We start from the raw sequence: 20018 nt of genomic DNA, 5'->3' as shown, positions 1-20018 counted from the left end.
AAACCAGGACTAAACCAGGACTAAAGCAGGTCTAAACCAGGACTAAACCAGGACTAAACCAGGACTGAACCAGGACTAAACCAGGATTAAAGCAGGTCTAAACCAGGACTAAACCAGGACTAAACCAGGACTAAAGCAGGTCTAAACCAGGACTAAACCAGGACTAAACCAGGACTAAACCAGGACTAAAGCAGGTCTAAACCAGGACTAAACCAGGACTAAACCAGGACTAAACCAGGTCTAAACCAGGACTAAACCAGGACTAAACCAGGACTAAACCAGGTCTAAACCAGGACTAAACCAGGTCTAAACCAGGACTAAAGCAGGTCTAAACCAGGTCTAAACCAGGTCTAAACCAGGACTAAACCAGGACTAAACCAGGTCAAAACCAGGTCTAAACCAGGTCTAAACCAGGACTAAACCAGGTCTAAACCAGGACTAAACCAGGACTAAACCAGTTCTAAACCAGGACTAAACCAGGTCTAAACCAGGACTAAACCAGGTCTAAACCAGGACTAAACCAGGACTAAACCAGGACTAAACCAGGTCTAAACCAGGACTAAACCAGGACTAAACCAGGACTAAACCAGGTAAAACCAGGTCTAAACCAGGACTAAACCAGGACTAAACCAGGACTAAACCAGGTCAAAACCAGGTCTAAACCAGGTCTAAACCAGGACTAAACCAGGTCTAAACCAGGACTAAACCAGGACTAAACCAGTTCTAAACCAGGACTAAACCAGGTCTAAACCAGGACTAAACCAGGTCTAAACCAGGACTAAACCAGGACTAAACCAGGACTAAACCAGGTCTAAACCAGGACTAAACCAGGACTAAACCAGGACTAAACCAGGTAAAACCAGGTCTAAACCAGGACTAAACCAGGTCAAAACCAGGTCTAAACCAGCAATAAACCAGGACTAAACCAGGTCTAAACTAGGACTGAACCAGGACTAAAGCAGGTCTAAACCAGGTCTAAACCAGGTCTAAACCAGGACTAAATCAGGACTAAACCAGGTCTAAACCAGGACTAAACCAGGTCTAAACCAGGACTAAACCAGGACTAAACCAGGACTAAACCAGGTCTAAACCAGGACTAAACCGGGACTATACCAGGTCTAAACCAGGACTAAACAGGGACTAAACCAGGTCCAAACCAGGTCTAAACCAGGACTAAACCAGGACTAAACCAGGTCTAAATCAGGACTAAACCAGGACTAAAACAGGACTAAACCAGGTCTAAACCAGGTCTAAACCAGGACTAAACCAGGACTAAACCAGGTCTAAACCAGGTCTAAACCAGGACTAAACCAGGTCTAAACCAGGACTAAACCAGGACTAAACCAGGACTAAACCAGGTCTAAACCAGGTCTAAACAAGGACTAAACCAGGTCTAAACCAGGACTAAACCAGGACTGAACCAGGACTAAACCAGGATTAAAGCAGGTCTAAACCAGGACTAAACCAGGACTAAACCAGGACTAAAGCAGGTCTAAACCAGGACTAAACCAGGACTAAACCAGGTCAAAACCAGGTCTAAACCAGGACTAAACCAGGTCTAAACCAGGACTAAACCAGGTCCAAACCAGGACTAAACCAGGACTAAACCAGGAATAAACCAGGACTAAACCAGGTCTAAACCAGGACTAAACCAGGACTAAACCAGGTCAAAACCAGGTCAAAAACCAGGACTAAACCAGGACTAAACCAGGTCTAAACCAGGTCTAAACCAGGACTAAACCTGGACTAAACCAGGACTAAACCAGTTCTAAACAAGGACTAAACCAGGACTAAACCAGGTCAAAACCAGGACTAAACCAGGACTAAACCAGGACTAAACCAGGACTAAACCAGGACCAAACCAGGTCTAAACCAGGACCAAACCAGGACTAAACCAGGACTAAACCAGGTCTAAACCAGGTCTAAACCAGGACTAAACCAGGTCTAAACCAGGACTAAACCAGGTCTAAACCAGGACTAAACCAGGTCTAAACAAGGACTAAACCAAGTCCAAACCAGGACTAAACCAGGTCTAAACCAGGACTAAACCAGGACTAAACCAGGACTAAACCAGGTCTAAACCAGGACTAAACCAGGACTAAACCAGGACTAAACCAGGTCTAAACCAGGTCTAAACCAGGACTAAACCAGGACTAAACCAGGACTAAACCAGGTCTAAACCAGGTCTAAACCAGGACTAAACCAGGACTAAACCAGGTCTAAACAAGGACTAAACCAGGACTAAACCAGGTCTAAACCAGGAATAAACCAGGACTAAACCAGGTCTAAACCAGGTCTAAACCAGGACTAAACCAGATCTAAAACCAGGACTAAACCAGGACTAAACCAGGTCCAAACCAGGTCTAAACCAGGACTAAACCAGGTCTAAACCAGGACTAAACCAGGTCTAAACCAGGACTAAACCAGGACTAAACCAGGTCTAAACCAGGACTAAACCAGGTCTAAACCAGGTCTAAACCAGGACTAAACCAGGACTAAACCAGGTCAAAACCAGGTCTAAACCAGGTCTAAACCAGGACTAAACCAGGTCTAAACCAGGACTAAACCAGGACTAAACCAGGTCTAAACAAGGACTAAACCAGGTCTAAACCAGGACTAAACCAGGTCTAAACCAGGACTAAACCAGGACTAAACCAGGTCTAAACCAGGTCTAAACCAGGACTAAACCAGGACTAAACCAGGACTAAACCAGGTCAAAACCAGGTCTAAACCAGGACTAAACCAGGACTAAACCAGGACTAAACCAGGTCCAAACCAGGTCTAAACCAGGACTAAACCAGGACTAAACCAGTTCTAAACCAGGACTAAACCTGGACTAAACCAGGTCAAAACCAGGTCAAAACCAGGACTAAACCAGGACTAAACCAGGACTAAACCAGGACTAAACCAGGACCAAACCAGGTCTAAACCAGGACTAAACCAGGACTAAACCAGTTCTAAACCAGGACTAAACCAGGTCTAAACCAGGACTAAACCAGAACTAAACCAGTTCTAAACCAGGACTAAACCAGGTCTAAACCAGGACTAAACCTGGACTAAACCAGGACTAAACCAGGTCTAAACCAGGACTAAACCAGGACTATACCAGGTCTAAACCAGGACTAAACAGGGACTAAACCAGGTCCAAACCAGGTCTAAACCAGGACTAAACCAGGACTAAACCAGGTCTAAACCAGGACTAAACCAGGACTAAAACAGGACTAAACCAGGTCTAAACCAGGTCTAAACCAGGACTAAACCAGGACTAAACCAGGTCTAAACCAGGACTAAACCAGGTCTAAACCAGGACTAAACCAGGACTAAACCAGGACTAAACCAGGTCTAAACCAGGTCTAAACCAGGACTAAACCAGGTCTAAACCAGGACTAAACCAGGACTAAACAAGGACTAAACCAGGACTAAACCAGGACTAAACCAGGTCTAAACAAGGACTAAACCAGGAATAAACCAGGTCTAAACCAGGAATAAACCAGGACTAAACCAGGTCTAAACCAGGTCTAAACCAGGACTAAACCAGGTCTAAACCCGGACTAAACCAGGTCTAAACCAGGACTAAACCAGGACTAAACCAGGTCTAAACCAGGTCTAAACCAGGACTAAACCAGGTCTAAACCAGGACTAAACCAGGACTAAACCAGGTCTAAACCAGGACTAAACCAGGTCTAAACCAGGTCTAAACCAGGTCTAAACCAGGTCTAAACCAGGACTAAACCAGGTCTAAACCAGGACTAAACCAGGTCTAAACTAGGACTAGACCAGGACTAAACCAGGTCTAAACCAGGACTAAACCAGGACTAAACCAGGACTAAACCAGGTCTAAACCAGGTCTAAACCAGGACTAAACCAGGACTAAACCAGGACTAAACCAGGTCAAAACCAGGTCTAAACCAGGTCTAAACCAGGACTAAACCAGGACTAAACCAGGACTAAACCAGGACTAAACCAGGTCTAAACCAGGTCTAAACCAGGACTAAACCAGGACTAAACCAGGACTAAACCAGTTCTAAACCAGGACTAAACCAGGACTAAACCAGGTCAAAACCAGGACTAAACCAGGACTAAACCAGGACTAAACCAGGACCAAACCAGGTCTAAACCAGGACTAAACCAGGACTAAACCAGGACTAAACCAAGACTAAACCAGTTCTAAACCAGGACTAAACCAGGACTAAACCAGGTCTAAACCAGGACTAAACCAGGACTAAACCAGGACTAAACCAGGTCTAAACCAGGACTAAACCAGGACTAAACCAGTTCTAAACCAGGACTAAACCAGGTCTAAACCAGGACTAAACCAGGTCTAAACCAGGACTAAACCAGGACTAAACCAGGACTAAACCAGGTCTAAACCAGGACTAAACCAGGACTAAACCAGGACTAAACCAGGTAAAACCAGGTCTAAACCAGGACTAAACCAGGTCAAAACCAGGTCTAAACCAGCAATAAACCAGGACTAAACCAGGTCTAAACTAGGACTGAACCAGGACTAAAGCAGGTCTAAACCAGGTCTAAACCATTTCTAAACCAGGACTAAATCAGGACTAAACCAGGTCTAAACCAGGACTAAACCAGGTCTAAACCAGGACTAAACCAGGACTAAACCAGGACTAAACCAGGTCTAAACCAGGACTAAACCAGGACTATACCAGGTCTAAACCAGGACTAAACAGGGACTAAACCAGGTCCAAACCAGGTCTAAACCAGGACTAAACCAGGACTAAACCAGGTCTAAATCAGGACTAAACCAGGACTAAAACAGGACTAAACCAGGTCTAAACCAGGTCTAAACCAGGACTAAACCAGGACTAAACCAGGTCTAAACCAGGTCTAAACCAGGACTAAACCAGGTCTAAACCAGGACTAAACCAGGACTAAACCAGGACTAAACCAGGTCTAAACCAGGTCTAAACAAGGACTAAACCAGGTCTAAACCAGGACTAAACCAGGACTGAACCAGGACTAAACCAGGATTAAAGCAGGTCTAAACCAGGACTAAACCAGGACTAAACCAGGACTAAAGCAGGTCTAAACCAGGACTAAACCAGGACTAAACCAGGACTGAACCAGGACTAAACCAGGATTAAAGCAGGTCTAAACCAGGACTAAACCAGGACTAAACCAGGACTAAAGCAGGTCTAAACCAGGACTAAACCAGGACTAAACCAGGACTAAACCAGGACTAAAGCAGGTCTAAACCAGGACTAAACCAGGACTAAACCAGGACTAAACCAGGTCTAAACCAGGACTAAACCAGGACTAAACCAGGACTAAACCAGGTCTAAACCAGGACTAAACCAGGTCTAAACCAGGACTAAAGCAGGTCTAAACCAGGTCTAAACCAGGTCTAAACCAGGACTAAACCAGGACTAAACCAGGTCAAAACCAGGTCTAAACCAGGTCTAAACCAGGACTAAACCAGGTCTAAACCAGGACTAAACCAGGACTAAACCAGTTCTAAACCAGGACTAAACCAGGTCTAAACCAGGACTAAACCAGGTCTAAACCAGGACTAAACCAGGACTAAACCAGGACTAAACCAGGTCTAAACCAGGACTAAACCAGGACTAAACCAGGACTAAACCAGGTAAAACCAGGTCTAAACCAGGACTAAACCAGGACTAAACCAGGACTAAACCAGGTCAAAACCAGGTCTAAACCAGGTCTAAACCAGGACTAAACCAGGTCTAAACCAGGACTAAACCAGGACTAAACCAGTTCTAAACCAGGACTAAACCAGGTCTAAACCAGGACTAAACCAGGTCTAAACCAGGACTAAACCAGGACTAAACCAGGACTAAACCAGGTCTAAACCAGGACTAAACCAGGACTAAACCAGGACTAAACCAGGTAAAACCAGGTCTAAACCAGGACTAAACCAGGTCAAAACCAGGTCTAAACCAGCAATAAACCAGGACTAAACCAGGTCTAAACTAGGACTGAACCAGGACTAAAGCATGTCTAAACCAGGTCTAAACCAGGTCTAAACCAGGACTAAACCAGGACTAAACCAGGTCAAAACCAGGTCTAAACCAGCAATAAACCAGGACTAAACCAGGTCTAAACTAGGACTGAACCAGGACTAAAGCATGTCTAAACCAGGACTAAACCAGGTCTAAACCAGGACTAAACCAGGTCTAAACCAGGACTAAACCAGGACTAAACCAGGACTAAACCAGGTCTAAACCAGGACTAAACCAGGACTATACCAGGTCTAAACCAGGACTAAACAGGGACTAAACCAGGTCCAAACCAGGTCTAAACCAGGACTAAACCAGGACTAAACCAGGTCTAAATCAGGACTAAACCAGGACTAAAACAGGACTAAACCAGGTCTAAACCAGGTCTAAACCAGGACTAAACCAGGACTAAACCAGGTCTAAACCAGGTCTAAACCAGGACTAAACCAGGTCTAAACCAGGACTAAACCAGGTCTAAACCAGGACTAAACCAGGACTAAACCAGGACTAAACCAGGTCTAAACCAGGTCTAAACAAGGACTAAACCAGGTCTAAACCAGGACTAAACCAGGACTGAACCAGGACTAAACCAGGATTAAAGCAGGTCTAAACCAGGACTAAACCAGGACTAAACCAGGACTAAAGCAGGTCTAAACCAGGACTAAACCAGGACTAAACCAGGACTGAACCAGGACTAAACCAGGATTAAAGCAGGTCTAAACCAGGACTAAACCAGGACTAAACCAGGACTAAAGCAGGTCTAAACCAGGACTAAACCAGGACTAAACCAGGACTAAACCAGGACTAAAGCAGGTCTAAACCAGGACTAAACCAGGACTAAACCAGGACTAAACCAGGTCTAAACCAGGACTAAACCAGGACTAAACCAGGACTAAACCAGGTCTAAACCAGGACTAAAGCAGGTCTAAACCAGGACTAAACCAGGACTAAACCAGGACTAAACCAGGTCAAAACCAGGTCTAAACCAGGTCTAAACCAGGACTAAACCAGGTCTAAACCAGGACTAAACCAGGACTAAACCAGGTCTAAACAAGGACTAAACCAGGTCTAAACAAGGACTAAACCAGGACTAAACCAGGACTAAACCAGGTCTAAACCAGGTCTAAACCAGGACTAAACCAGGTCTAAACCAGGACTAAACCAGGACTAAACCAGGACTAAACCAGGACTAAACCAGTTCTAAACCAGGACTAAACCAGGTCTAAACCAGGACTAAACCAGGTCTAAACCAGGACTAAACCTGGACTAAACCAGGACTAAACCAGGTCTAAACCAGGACTAAACCAGGACTAAACCAGGACTAAACCAGGTATAAAACAGGTCTAAACCAGGACTAAACCAGGGCTAAACCAGGTCAAAACCAGGTCTAAACTAGGACTAAACAGGGACTAAACCAGGTCCAAACCAGGTCTAAACCAGGTCTAAACCAGGACTAAACCAGGTCTAAACCAGGACTAAACCAGGACTAAAACAGGACTAAAACAGGTCTAAACCAGGTCCAAACCAGGACTAAACCAGGACTAAACCAGGACTAAACCAGGTCTAAACCAGGACTAAACCAGGTCTAAACCAGGACTAAACCAGGACTAAACCAGGACTAAACCAGGTCTAAACCAGGACTAAACCAGGACTAAACCAGGACTAAACCAGGTATAAACCAGGTCTAAACCAGGACTAAACCAGGTCAAAACCAGGTCTAAACCAGCAATAAACCAGGACTAAACCAGGTCTAAACCAGGACTAAACCAGGACTAAACCAGGACTAAACCAGGTCTAAACCAGAACTAAACCAGGTCTAAACCCGGACTAAACCAGGTCTAAACCAGGACTAAACCAGGACTAAACCAGGTCTAAACCAGGTCTAAACCAGGACTAAACCAGGTCTAAACCAGGACTAAACCAGGACTAAACCAGGTCTAAACCAGGACTAAACCAGGTCTAAACCAGGTCTAAACCAGGTCTAAACCAGGACTAAACCAGGTCAAAACCAGGACTAAACCAGGACTAAACCAGGTCTAAACCAGGTCTAAACCAGGACTAAACCAGGTCTAAACCAGGACTAAACCAGGTCTAAACCAGGACTAAACCAGGACTAAACCAGTTCTAAACCAGGACTAAACCAGGTCTAAACCAGGACTAAACCTGGACTAAACCAGGACTAAACCAGGTCTAAACCAGGACTAAACCAGGACTAAACCAGGACTAAACCAGGTATAAACCAGGTCTAAACCAGGACTAAACCAGGACTAAACCAGGTCAAAACCAGGTCTAAACTAGGACTAAACAGGGACTAAACCAGGTCCAAACCAGGTCTAAACCAGGTCTAAACCAGGACTAAACCAGGTCTAAACCAGGACTAAACCAGGACTAAACCAGGACTAAACCAGGTCTAAACCAGGTCCAAACCAGGACTAAACCAGGACTAAACCAGGACTAAACCAGGTCTAAACCAGGACTAAACCAGGTCTAAACCAGGACTAAACCAGGACCAAACCAGGACTAAACCAGGTCTAAACCAGGACTAAACCAGGACTAAACCAGGACTAAACCAGGTATAAACCAGGTCTAAACCAGGACTAAACCAGGTCAAAACCAGGTCTAAACCAGCAATAAACCAGGACTAAACCAGGTCTGAACCAGGACTAAACCAGGACTAAACCAGGACTAAACCAGGACTAAACCAGGACTAAACAAGGACTAAACCAGGACTAAACCAGGTCTAAACAAGGACTAAACCAGGTCTAAACAAGGACTAAACCAGGACTAAACCAGGACTAAACCAGGTCTAAACCAGGTCTAAACCAGGACTAAACCAGGACTAAACCAGGTCTAAACCAGGACTAAACCAGGTCTAAACCAGGACTAAACCAGGACTAAAACAGGACTAAACCAGGACTAAACCAGTTCTAAACCAGGACTAAACCAGGTCTAAACCAGGACTAAACCAGGTCTAAACCAGGACTAAACCTGGACTAAACCAGGACTAAACCAGGTCTAAACCAGGACTAAACCAGGACTAAACCAGGACTAAACCAGGTATAAAACAGGTCTAAACCAGGACTAAACCAGGGCTAAACCAGGTCAAAACCAGGTCTAAACTAGGACTAAACAGGGACTAAACCAGGTCCAAACCAGGTCTAAACCAGGTCTAAACCAGGACTAAACCAGGTCTAAACCAGGACTAAACCAGGACTAAAACAGGACTAAAACAGGTCTAAACCAGGTCCAAACCAGGACTAAACCAGGACTAAACCAGGACTAAACCAGGTCTAAACCAGGACTAAACCAGGTCTAAACCAGGACTAAACCAGGACTAAACCAGGACTAAACCAGGTCTAAACCAGGACTAAACCAGGACTAAACCAGGACTAAACCAGGTATAAACCAGGTCTAAACCAGGACTAAACCAGGTCAAAACCAGGTCTAAACCAGCAATAAACCAGGACTAAACCAGGTCTAAACCAGGACTAAACCAGGACTAAACCAGGACTAAACCAGGACTAAACAAGGACTAAACCAGGTCTAAACCAGGACTAAACCAGGACTAAACCAGGTCTAAACAAGGACTAAACAAGGACTAAACCAGGTCTAAACCAGGAATAAACCAGGACTAAACCAGGTCTAAACCAGGTCTAAACCAGAACTAAACCAGGTCTAAACCCGGACTAAACCAGGTCTAAACCAGGACTAAACCAGGACTAAACCAGGTCTAAACCAGGTCTAAACCAGGACTAAACCAGGTCTAAACCAGGACTAAACCAGGACTAAACCAGGTCTAAACCAGGACTAAACCAGGTCTAAACCAGGTCTAAACCAGGACTAAACCAGGTCAAAACCAGGACTAAACCAGGACTAAACCAGGTCTAAACCAGGTCTAAACCAGGACTAAACCAGGTCTAAACCAGGACTAAACCAGGTCTAAACCAGGACTAAACCAGGACTAAACCAGTTCTAAACCAGGACTAAACCAGGTCTAAACCAGGACTAAACCTGGACTAAACCAGGACTAAACCAGGTCTAAACCAGGACTAAACCAGGACTAAACCAGGACTAAACCAGGTATAAACCAGGTCTAAACCAGGACTAAACCAGGACTAAACCAGGTCAAAACCAGGTCTAAACTAGGACTAAACAGGGACTAAACCAGGTCCAAACCAGATCTAAACCAGGTCTAAACCAGGACTAAACCAGGTCTAAACCAGGACTAAACCAGGACTAAACCAGGTCTAAACCAGGTCCAAACCAGGACTAAACCAGGACTAAACCAGGACTAAACCAGGTCTAAACCAGGACTAAACCAGGTCTAAACCAGGACTAAACCAGGACCAAACCAGGACTAAACCAGGTCTAAACCAGGACTAAACCAGGACTAAACCAGGTATAAACCAGGTCTAAACCAGGACTAAACCAGGTCAAAACCAGGTCTAAACCAGCAATAAACCAGGACTAAACCAGGTCTGAATCAGGACTAAACCAGGACTAAACCAGGACTAAACCAGGACTAAACCAGGACTAAACAAGGACTAAACCAGGTCTAAACCAGGACTAAACCAGGACTAAACCAGGTCTAAACAAGGACTAAACAAGGACTAAACCAGGTCTAAACCAGGAATAAACCAGGACTAAACCAGGTCTAAACCAGGTCTAAACCAGAACTAAACCAGGTCTAAACCCGGACTAAACCAGGTCTAAACCAGGACTAAACCAGGACTAAACCAGGTCTAAACCAGGTCTAAACCAGGTCTAAACCAGGACTAAACCAGGACTAAACCAGGTCTAAACCAGGACTAAACCAGGTCTAAACCAGGACTAAACCAGGTCTAAACCAGGTCTAAACCAGGACTAAACCAGGACTAAACCAGGTCAAAACCAGGTCTAAACCAGGTCTAAACCAGGACTAAACCAGGTCTAAACCAGGACTAAACCAGTCCTAAACCAGGTCTAAACAAGGACTAAACCAGGTCTAAACCAGGTCTAAACCAGGACTAAACCAGGTCTAAACCAGGACTAAACCAGGACTAAACCAGGACTAAACCAGGACTAAACCAGGTCTAAACCAGGTCTAAACCAGGACTAAACCAGGTCTAAACCAGGACTAAACTTGGACTAAACCAGGACTAAACCAGGTCTAAACCAGGACTAAACCAGGACTAAACCAGGACTAAACCAGGTATAAACCAGGTCTAAACCAGGACTAAACCAGGACTAAACCAGGTCAAAACCAGGTCTAAACCAGCAATAAACCAGGACTAAACCAGGTCTAAACTAGGACTGAACCAGGACTAAAGCAGGTCTAAACCAGGTCTAAACCAGGTCTAAACCAGGAATAAATCAGGACTAAACCAGGTCTAAACCAGGACTAAACCAGGTCTAAACCAGGTCTAAACCAGGACTAAACCAGGTCTAAACCAGGGCTAAACCAGGACTAAACCAGGACTAAACCAGGTCTAAACCAGGACTAAACCAGGACTATACCAGGTCTAAACCAGGACTAAACAGGGACTAAACCAGGTCCAAACCAGGACTATACCAGGTCTAAACCAGGACTAAACAGGGACTAAACCAGGTCCAAACCAGGTCTAAACCAGGTCTAAACCAGGACTAAACCAGGTCTAAACCAGAACTAAACCAGGACTAAAACAGGACTAAACCAGGTCTAAACCAGGTCCAAACCAGGACTAAACCAGGACTAAACCAGGACTAAACCAGGACTAAACCAGGTCTAAACCAGGTCTAAACCAGGACTAAACCAGGACTAAACCAGGTCTAAACCAGGACTAAACCAGGACTAAACCAGGTCTAAACCAGGACTAAACCAGGACTAAACCAGGACTAAACCAGGACTAAACCAGGTCTAAACCAGGACTAAACCAGGACTAAACCAGGACTAAACAAGGACTAAACCAGGACTAAACCAGGTCTAAACAAGGACTAAACCAGGTCTAAACCAGGTCTAAACCAGGACTAAACAAGGACTAAACCAGGACTAAACCAGGTCTAAACAAGGACTAAACCAGGTCTAAACCAGGTCTAAACCAGGACTAAACCAGGTCTAAACCCGGACTAAACCAGGTCTAAACCAGGACTAAACCAGGACTAAACCAGGTCTAAACCAGGTCTAAACCAGGACTAAACCAGGTCTAAACCAGGACTAAACCAGGACTAAACCAGGTCTAAACCAGGACTAAACCAGGTCTAAACCAGGACTAAACCAGGTCTAAACCAGGTCTAAACAAGGACTAAACCAGGTCTAAACCAGGACTAAACCAGGTCTAAACCAGGACTAAACCAGGACTAAACCAGGACTAAACCAGGACTAAACCAGGTCTAAACCAGGACTAAACCAGGACTAAACCAGGTCTAAACCAGGACTAAACCAGGACTAAACCAGGACTAAACCAGGACTAAACCAGGTCTAAACCAGGACTAAACCAGGACTAAACCAGGACTAAACCAGTTCTAAACCAGGACTAAACCAGGTCTAAACCAGGACTAAATCAGGACTAAACCAGGACTAAACCAGGTCTAAACCAGGACTAAACCAGGACTAAACCAGGACTAAACCAGGTCTAAACCAGGTCTAAACCAGGTCAAAACCAGGACTAAACCAGGACTAAACCAGGACTAAACCAGGACCAAACCAGGACTAAACCAGGACTAAACCAGGACTAAACCAGGACTAAACCAGGTCAAAACCAGGTCTTAACCAGGACTAAACCAGGTCTAAACCAGGACTAAACCAGGTCTAAACCAGGACTAAACCAGGACTAAACCAGGTCTAAACAAGGACTAAACCAAGTCTAAACCAGGACTAAACCAGGTCTAAACCAGGACTAAACCAGGACTAAACCAGGACTAAACCAGGTCTAAACCAGGTCTAAACCAGGACTAAACCAGGACTAAACCAGGTCAAAACCAGGTCTAAACCAGGACTAAACCAGGACTAAACCAGGTCTAAACCAGGACTAAACCAGGACTAAACCAGGTCTAAACAAGGACTAAACCAGGACTATCACCCTGTCACTCCAAAAGACCTGAGTCTCCTCAGGAGGTAGAGCCCACTCTGGCTCTTCCTGTACAGTCTGTGTTATGAGTCCAGTCCAGTTTGTGGTTCAGATGAACACCAGGTCCTTGTATGAGTCACTCTCTCAATGTCCCGTCCCTGGATGTTCTCTGGTGAGGGGGGCGTGGCCTCTGTGGAAGTCCACCACCATCTCCTTGGTCTTCCCCGCGTTGATGAGGAGGTGGTTCCGCTGACACCAGTCCACAAAGTCCTGCTCCAGTCCTCTGTCCTCCACATCATCATCGTCCGTGATGAGTCCGATGATGGCAGAGTGGTCAGAGAACTTCTGCAGGACACAGCTGTCCGTGTCGTGTCTGAGGTCTGCAGTGTAGAGGGTGAAGAGAAAGGGCGCAAGGATGGTGCCCTGGGGCGCCCCCACACTGCAGGGCCCCCACACTGCAGGTCCCACACTGCAGGTCCGAGTGTCAGACACACAGTCCCGGGCTCTCACAAACTGGGGTCGGTCTGTGAGGTCGTCCAGGATCCACTCTGCAGGTCGTACTCCACACCAGCCGTCTCCAGCTTGTCCCTCAGGAGCTGATGGTGTTGAAGGCGCTGGAGAGATGAAAGAACAGGATCCTCACAGAGCTGCCAGGCTTCTCCAGGTGAGAGAGAGAGCGGTGCAGCAGGAGATGACGGCGTCCTCCACTCCGATGTCAGGCCGATATGCAAACTGCAGCGGGTCCATGGCTGGGCTCACGGTGGAGCGGAGGTGGTGCAGGACCAGCTCCAGTGTCTTCATCAGGACGTGAGACCCACCGGCCTGAAGCTGTTGAGGTCTTTGGCGTGTGGTGTCTTGGGCACAGGTACCAGACAAGAGGTCTTCAGACCTGTGGTACCACCCTCAGCTTCAGGCTCATGTTCCGCGGCTTGTTGTATGGAAAACACCGTCCGGAGGGAACAGTGTTCTCAAAACAGAAGTTGATGTAGTCCTGATGCTCTGTGATGGTGCTGATGTCCTCCCCATGTGGGCCATAGAGCTCAGTCCAGACAGTGGTGCTGAAGCAGTCCCTCAGAGTCTCCTCGCTCTCAGCAGAGCACCTCCTCACCACACGGGGCATGTTTAACACTTTATATGTGACACATGTTTAACACTTTATATGTGACACATGTTTAACACTTTATATGTGACACGTGTTTAACACTTTATATGTGACACGTGTTTAACACTTTATATGTGACACGTGTTTAACACTTTATATGTGACACATGTTTAACACTTTATATGTGACACATGTTAAACATGTGTCACATATAAAGTGTTAAACACTTTATATGTGACACATGTTTAACACTTTATATGTGACACGTGTTTAACACTTTATATGTGACACGTGTTTAACACTTTATATGTGACACGTGTTTAACGCTTTATATGTGACACATGTTTAACACTTTATATGTGACACATGTTTAACACTTTATATGTGACACGTGTTTAACACTTTATATGTGACACATGTTTAACACTTTATATGTGACAGGTGTTTAACACTTTATATGTGACACATGTTTAACACTTTATATGTGACACATGTTTAACACTTTATATGTGACACGTGTTTAACACTTTATATGTGACACGTGTTTAACACTTTATATGTGACACGTGTTTAACACTTTATATGTGACACATGTTTAACACTTTATATGTGACACATGTTTAACACTTTATATGTGACAGGTGGAATCTTTACAGACGCGACGCTAAACACTTCGACCGGCTCAAGTTTCTTTCATAAAAAATATAAATATCCGCACGTTTTACGACCTCGTTCAGAATGACACTGGAATATGTCACAAATGTATTATAATGAGTGTCTGCTTATGATTATCATATTATTATGATTATCATAAACAGACACTATATGTTCATTGTAGGTTTTTTGACGCGTTTCAGCTCCTTCACACTTTCACCGTCTTAGGGGCTGTTGCTTTAGACATTTTTTACATACCAGAATATTTTTCAGTATTTGCAAAAGTAAATTGCTAATGCTAAGCGTCTCTACAGGGAGGAGGGGGTGCAGCCGGGTCACAGAGGCTCTCTCTTTCTCCCTGCTCAGGTCTGCGTTCAGCACGATCTTGCAATTTGTCAGGACAAACTACTATTTGAGTCGCAAACTACGCAATCTGTGAATTACTGAGCGTCGTTTGGTATGTCACAAAACGCAGCAGAAAACATGGACGGGCGGCAGGCTGAATATATATCAGCAAATATTGAAAATGTTCAACAACTCATGTAGTACTCTGACACACGTGTCACAACTAAACTACATGTTGTTGTTGTTGTTGTTTTTATGGCGGTTGGTATCCAAGTGTTGCATCACCGCCAGACTTTATTCTTTCGACTTCATTTGTCAGAGTCCGACCGGCTTTATTCCAGGACTGACTCCTTCATCTTCCTCTCCTTTGACGTTCGGTGCTTCTGCCACAGCTTTATTCTTTAGGCTTTGATATTTCCACTGATGTCGTTGCTTGGCAGCCGTGCATCTACGAGACTGGGCGAGGACAGGAGACCACGCCCACCTCCAGTTCTTCACTCTGATCACTCTGACTCCCCAAAAGTAGAACCTCCATCACTCCGACTCCCATTTAGCACCTTTAGCCTGTTTTTTATTTCTGCCCAATCCAGCTCTTTTGTTCCAAGGAATCTTCCTGTAGCTTTAGCAATGATCCTGATCCTTTCAGTTTTGTTGTTGTTGTTGTTTTATGGCGGTTGGTTTCCAAGCGTTACATCGCCTTCCATTACTTTGGTGTTTCAAAGCCCATGAGTTCAAAGCACGTTATAACATCCTCTTCCTCCTCATCCTCAATGCTCATTCCATGGCTCGAGCCGAACAAGAATAAAGTCTTTACTACACATGTAGTACTTTTATGCAAGAATGCAGACACTCTCAATGGCTTCAACCATTGCACAATATCTAGTTTATATATATTTTTGTAAAGGTGGATTTATTGGTAGGAGCTGTACGCCAAAAAGTTTTTTTTTTTCTTATGCCATGTGTTTATTTCTATACTGCACATTTTCAGTGATTCAATAGTGTCACTCAAATCCGAAACAATTAAAATGTATTTAATGAAGTTGATTGTTTTATCCCTTTATTGGAGGGAAAAAGGGATATTTTTTGTCGACTTTGAATTTGCTGAATTCACTCACACATATAATTTAGAATATGTTTACAGCAGAAGAGACAGTTTAGGTCTAAAACATGAGATCTGGATCGTGCTCCTCAAAAACATCTTCACCTTCTGTCTGCGCCTCCTTGTGGTTTGAATCAGAAATGTCTGTTCTATTGTTGTTTCGCTGCAGTAAGTTAGATTCAGATTTGACTGTAGATTGAGACATTTTGTTGTTTGAAGATAAAATTCCATCTAAATAATGTCAGCCTTTGCGATTTGATAATTGTGCCGAATCAAATGGTGATTGTCATATTTTGTGGTCTTATTGAGGACATTTGCAGAGGGTCTGGTGGATGTCGCCCTCTTGTGGCAGAACAGAGTAAGTTTCACACACGCTGCAGACTTGAATGTATAAGATTGATAATGATGAAGGTAAACTTTTAAAAGTGATCTCAGAGGATTTGACTGACGTTTTTTTAGAGAACTGTTTAATTGATCAAAATAGCTAGAATTATTTTTTTTCAATTCAAATTACTAAGTCTAGAATAAATAGAATATACAGGACTCTAAATATACTGCTCAGAATGGGCCACGTACACGTAACACAAAGCTTCTTATTCTATTTCTTCATCTTTATTTGAGGGGTCCCTTGGGATTACTTTAAATTAATAATTTGATCGATCACAGATTATTCATATTCTGGACATGATCGAGGCCGTCTCTAATGGACAGGAATACTGTCCATGTTCAGTTTTTCTGCAACATGTTCCAAGCAAAAGGCTCTGTGCAGGTGAAAGGACCAGGGCAGCAGTGATAGAGCCAGTGATTCTCTGGGTGATAAAGTACAAATACAGAGGCATTCATCCAAGCACAGTCACTACCAAAGACTCAAACTCCTAGTGGCCAGAGAAGTTTGTTCCACCTCTGAAGACCGTGAGTACATTATAGGTTTGAACAGTTAGTCAGTGTAAACTGTGACTACTGTCATTAGTCACACTGACATCTGGTATCTGTAGTTCTTCCCTCTACAGGTGTCACTGAAGACTCAAGAATTGTAGTGTTGTTAATATTGATGTAGTGTTATTTTCATTAGGACTTGAATCAGAATTACAAGGTACTTTATTAAAATGGAAATGCTTTGATTGAATAACATGCATTAATACACAGTGCAGTTTTAAGTCAGTAGACTTTGGAGGCAACACAATAAGTCAGAACTAGAGTAAAGTGAATTTAGTCCAGGCTGTTGGAGGGAGAGGCTGTGCATAAGGGCTAACATAGCAAGCAAGAGGTTGTGAAGGAGAGTCCAATTACATCAGAGATCACATCCGCATCCTCTTCCGCATATTCTTCTCTGTAGTGACTCTTGGAGCTGGGCATGTGATGTCTTTAGCCTGGTCAGCACAGAAAGGCCTGATTTTTTCATGCAGATAGGTCTGCCTGTCAAAGTTCAGTCCAGGTGGGACCAGGACAGGAAGACAGTCAACCGGAGGCAGATCAGCTGAATTGCGCAGTAGCTGAAATTCCACAGGTTCTGCTTCACAGTGACTTTTTGCAAGCACCACACCTGGTCTCTCGGCATCAAAGCTGTAAACAATTAACAGGACATTTAAGAAATAGCAAACTATTTATCATAAAACACCATCATTAACCAATTAATTTTATATGAACACAATATGAGAGTTTCAATATAAACACCTGAAGTGCTGATAACTCTTGATCTTTGGAAGCCGTCTGAAGAAGGGACTCAGATGCTTCTGCCAGTCCAAGTTCTTGACAAACACTTTGCCATCCGCCGTTCCAACAAGCTGTGGGATATTGAGGTGAGACTCAGGAGAGCTGTTTTCCACTACCTGATGACAAGAGCGACAAATGTAAAAAAAATGAGAACAGAAGAAAAATAAGTTTTGCCAGGCTAATGTTTACACATTATAGTAGTCAAATAATATAAACTAACCTGAGCGATGTCTTCCAGAGTGTCGACCCTGGTCTTCATGTATGCTCGCTTGATAAGTCCAAAGCCACAATCAGGGGAGAATTTGGTGTGTCCAGCAATGGGGAAGTGGATGTCCATTGTGTGGTGAAGCTTGTGTCCAACACGCCAGGCAGCATACCACAACATGAAACTGTTTTTGTTTTGGCCACTGCAGTTGTCACAATGAAGATCCACGTATTTTTCTCCAACACCAAAGTTGTTGAAGAAATGATGCATGTAGCTTATGACTTCATTGCTTCCCTTACTTGACGACATGCCTTCATCGATCAGGAAATTGACCTGCTTCTGCATCCCTTCACAGGAGACACCAAAAAGGCCACATTGTCGTGGAGACAGGAAATACATTGGCCCCGGCTGCAGAGGGTTTGAGGGAAAGTGCATCTGTAGAAGACAGAGAGAGATTAGATTAAGACATGTGACATTTGATTAAGACATTTGTGTTTATTCATACAGTAACTGTCTAATATAGTTGTGATTCTGCATTTGCACTATTATTCTGCGACTCGGTTCAATGCTTCTACAGTAGTGCTAAAGCCAGAGCGTGAGCCAGAATAAGTAGCCATGTGTATCGCTTTGTGCAGCTGATTGGTCGAAAAATAACAAAAGCGCTGCAGCAGTTCATATGGAAATTAGGTAACACGTTTATAATGAGGCGTACACTGTGATAGTAATACGCGCGCCGAAAAACACGACCAAAAACAACAGCACACTTCCGGTTACCCACAATGCCCCGCTCTCTCTTAAAGGGTCAGCCAGGCCGGTAACACAGTTCAGCATATTAATATTAATGTGAAGTTAATTTATGCTGTGAACAGTGCATACTTAGATAAATACAGCTGTATTGTCATAAAAGTCATAAAAGCATTGTCGAAAAAAGCAAAAGTATTGTTTGTTCCGGGACATCTCCCCTTCGCCCGTTCCTATTGGTGGAAGAACTGCCCCGCCACAGACTGTCTTCACCTACGTCCGGAAAAGCAGTTTAAATTCCATGGAGCGGCCACTGGTGCCACATCCGACTCTTCTACTACGAAACAGTAAACATGAGTGGACGCGGCAAAGGAGGAAAAGGACTCGGTAAAGGAGGCGCCAAGCGCCACCGCAAAGTTCTCCGTGACAACATCCAGGGCATCACCAAGCCCGCTATCCGCCGTCTGGCTCGCCGCGGCGGCGTGAAGCGTATCTCCGGTCTGATCTACGAGGAGACCCGCGGAGTGCTCAAGGTTTTCCTGGAGAACGTGATCCGTGACGCCGTCACCTACACCGAGCACGCCAAGAGGAAGACCGTGACCGCCATGGACGTGGTGTACGCCCTGAAGAGACAGGGCCGCACTCTGTACGGCTTCGGAGGTTAAACGACACTTGACTGAACACGACAACAACAACAACGGCTCTTTTAAGAGCCACACACATGTGCAGAAGAGCATTATCTTTTCTCATGGTTACACCTCGTTTGATCCTAAATTATTAAACCTGGAAAAAGTAGAATAAAACCTTAGATCTACAGCGTGGCTATGAACTGTCTCAGATATATATTGTATTTTATATATATATATAAATGGGAGCTCTATCTGTGACTTAAATTCACAGATAAATGACCAGTGATCACATCCACCACCAGAGAGTGAAGATAATATGGGATTTAACTGGATTTAGACAGTTTTAACTTCTGGATATAAAGACAAAACAAGACTCAAGAGTACCTGAAATCACAGCCCTTTATCATTTATATGGTGATTATATGGATGAAATGGACTGAACTGAAGTAACTGGACATTTACAAAATGAAAAGACCAACTTTAGCAGTGAACCTGAAAATGGGCACTTGGAGGTAATATTGAATGTA

General features: G+C 44.3%; 2 protein-coding genes across 2 annotated transcripts; one reads left to right on the top strand and one right to left on the bottom strand.

The window, feature by feature from the left end:
• Positions 1–17269: 17269 nt before the first annotated feature.
• LOC140376635 (uncharacterized) lies at positions 17270–18872 on the bottom strand. The gene is made up of 4 exons (XM_072462121.1): positions 18627–18872; positions 18137–18556; positions 17878–18032; positions 17270–17766 (listed from the first exon to the last, which is right to left on the bottom strand). Exons 2-4 carry the CDS (start codon positions 18554–18556, stop codon positions 17502–17504), a joined length of 840 nt encoding a protein of 279 aa, XP_072318222.1. The 5' UTR covers positions 18627–18872; the 3' UTR covers positions 17270–17501.
• A 335-nt stretch (positions 18873–19207) lies between these two features.
• LOC140376614 (histone H4) lies at positions 19208–19545 on the top strand. The gene has a single exon (XM_072462098.1). The coding sequence runs from the start codon at positions 19216–19218 to the stop codon at positions 19525–19527; it is 312 nt and encodes a 103-aa protein (XP_072318199.1). The 5' UTR covers positions 19208–19215; the 3' UTR covers positions 19528–19545.
• The last annotated feature ends 473 nt before the right edge of the window (positions 19546–20018 follow it).

Source organism: Eucyclogobius newberryi, unplaced genomic scaffold (assembly GCF_026437365.1).
Source record: "Eucyclogobius newberryi isolate DKJ021-1_F unplaced genomic scaffold, fEucNew1.0.hap1 SCAF_37, whole genome shotgun sequence".
NCBI classification, from domain to species: domain Eukaryota; kingdom Metazoa; phylum Chordata; class Actinopteri; order Gobiiformes; family Gobiidae; genus Eucyclogobius; species Eucyclogobius newberryi.
The sequence above is the reverse complement of the archived record's forward strand: the minus strand, read 5'-3'. Positions and strand labels throughout refer to the sequence as shown.

Bases quoted from the DNA above. Each gene is read 5' to 3' on its own strand.
- LOC140376635 (XM_072462121.1), bottom strand. From the start codon at position 18,556: ATGCACTTTCCCTCAAACCCTCTGCAGCCGGGGCCAATGTATTTCCTG. The intron at 18,033-18,136 runs GTTAGTTTATAT...TCTTGTCATCAG, and splicing joins CTCTGGAAGACATCGCTCAG to GTAGTGGAAAACAGCTCTCC. The intron at 17,767-17,877 runs GTGTTTATATTG...AATTGTTTACAG, and splicing joins AAGAGTTATCAGCACTTCAG to CTTTGATGCCGAGAGACCAG.
- LOC140376614 (XM_072462098.1), top strand. From the start codon at position 19,216: ATGAGTGGACGCGGCAAAGGAGGAAAAGGACTCGGTAAAGGAGGCGCC.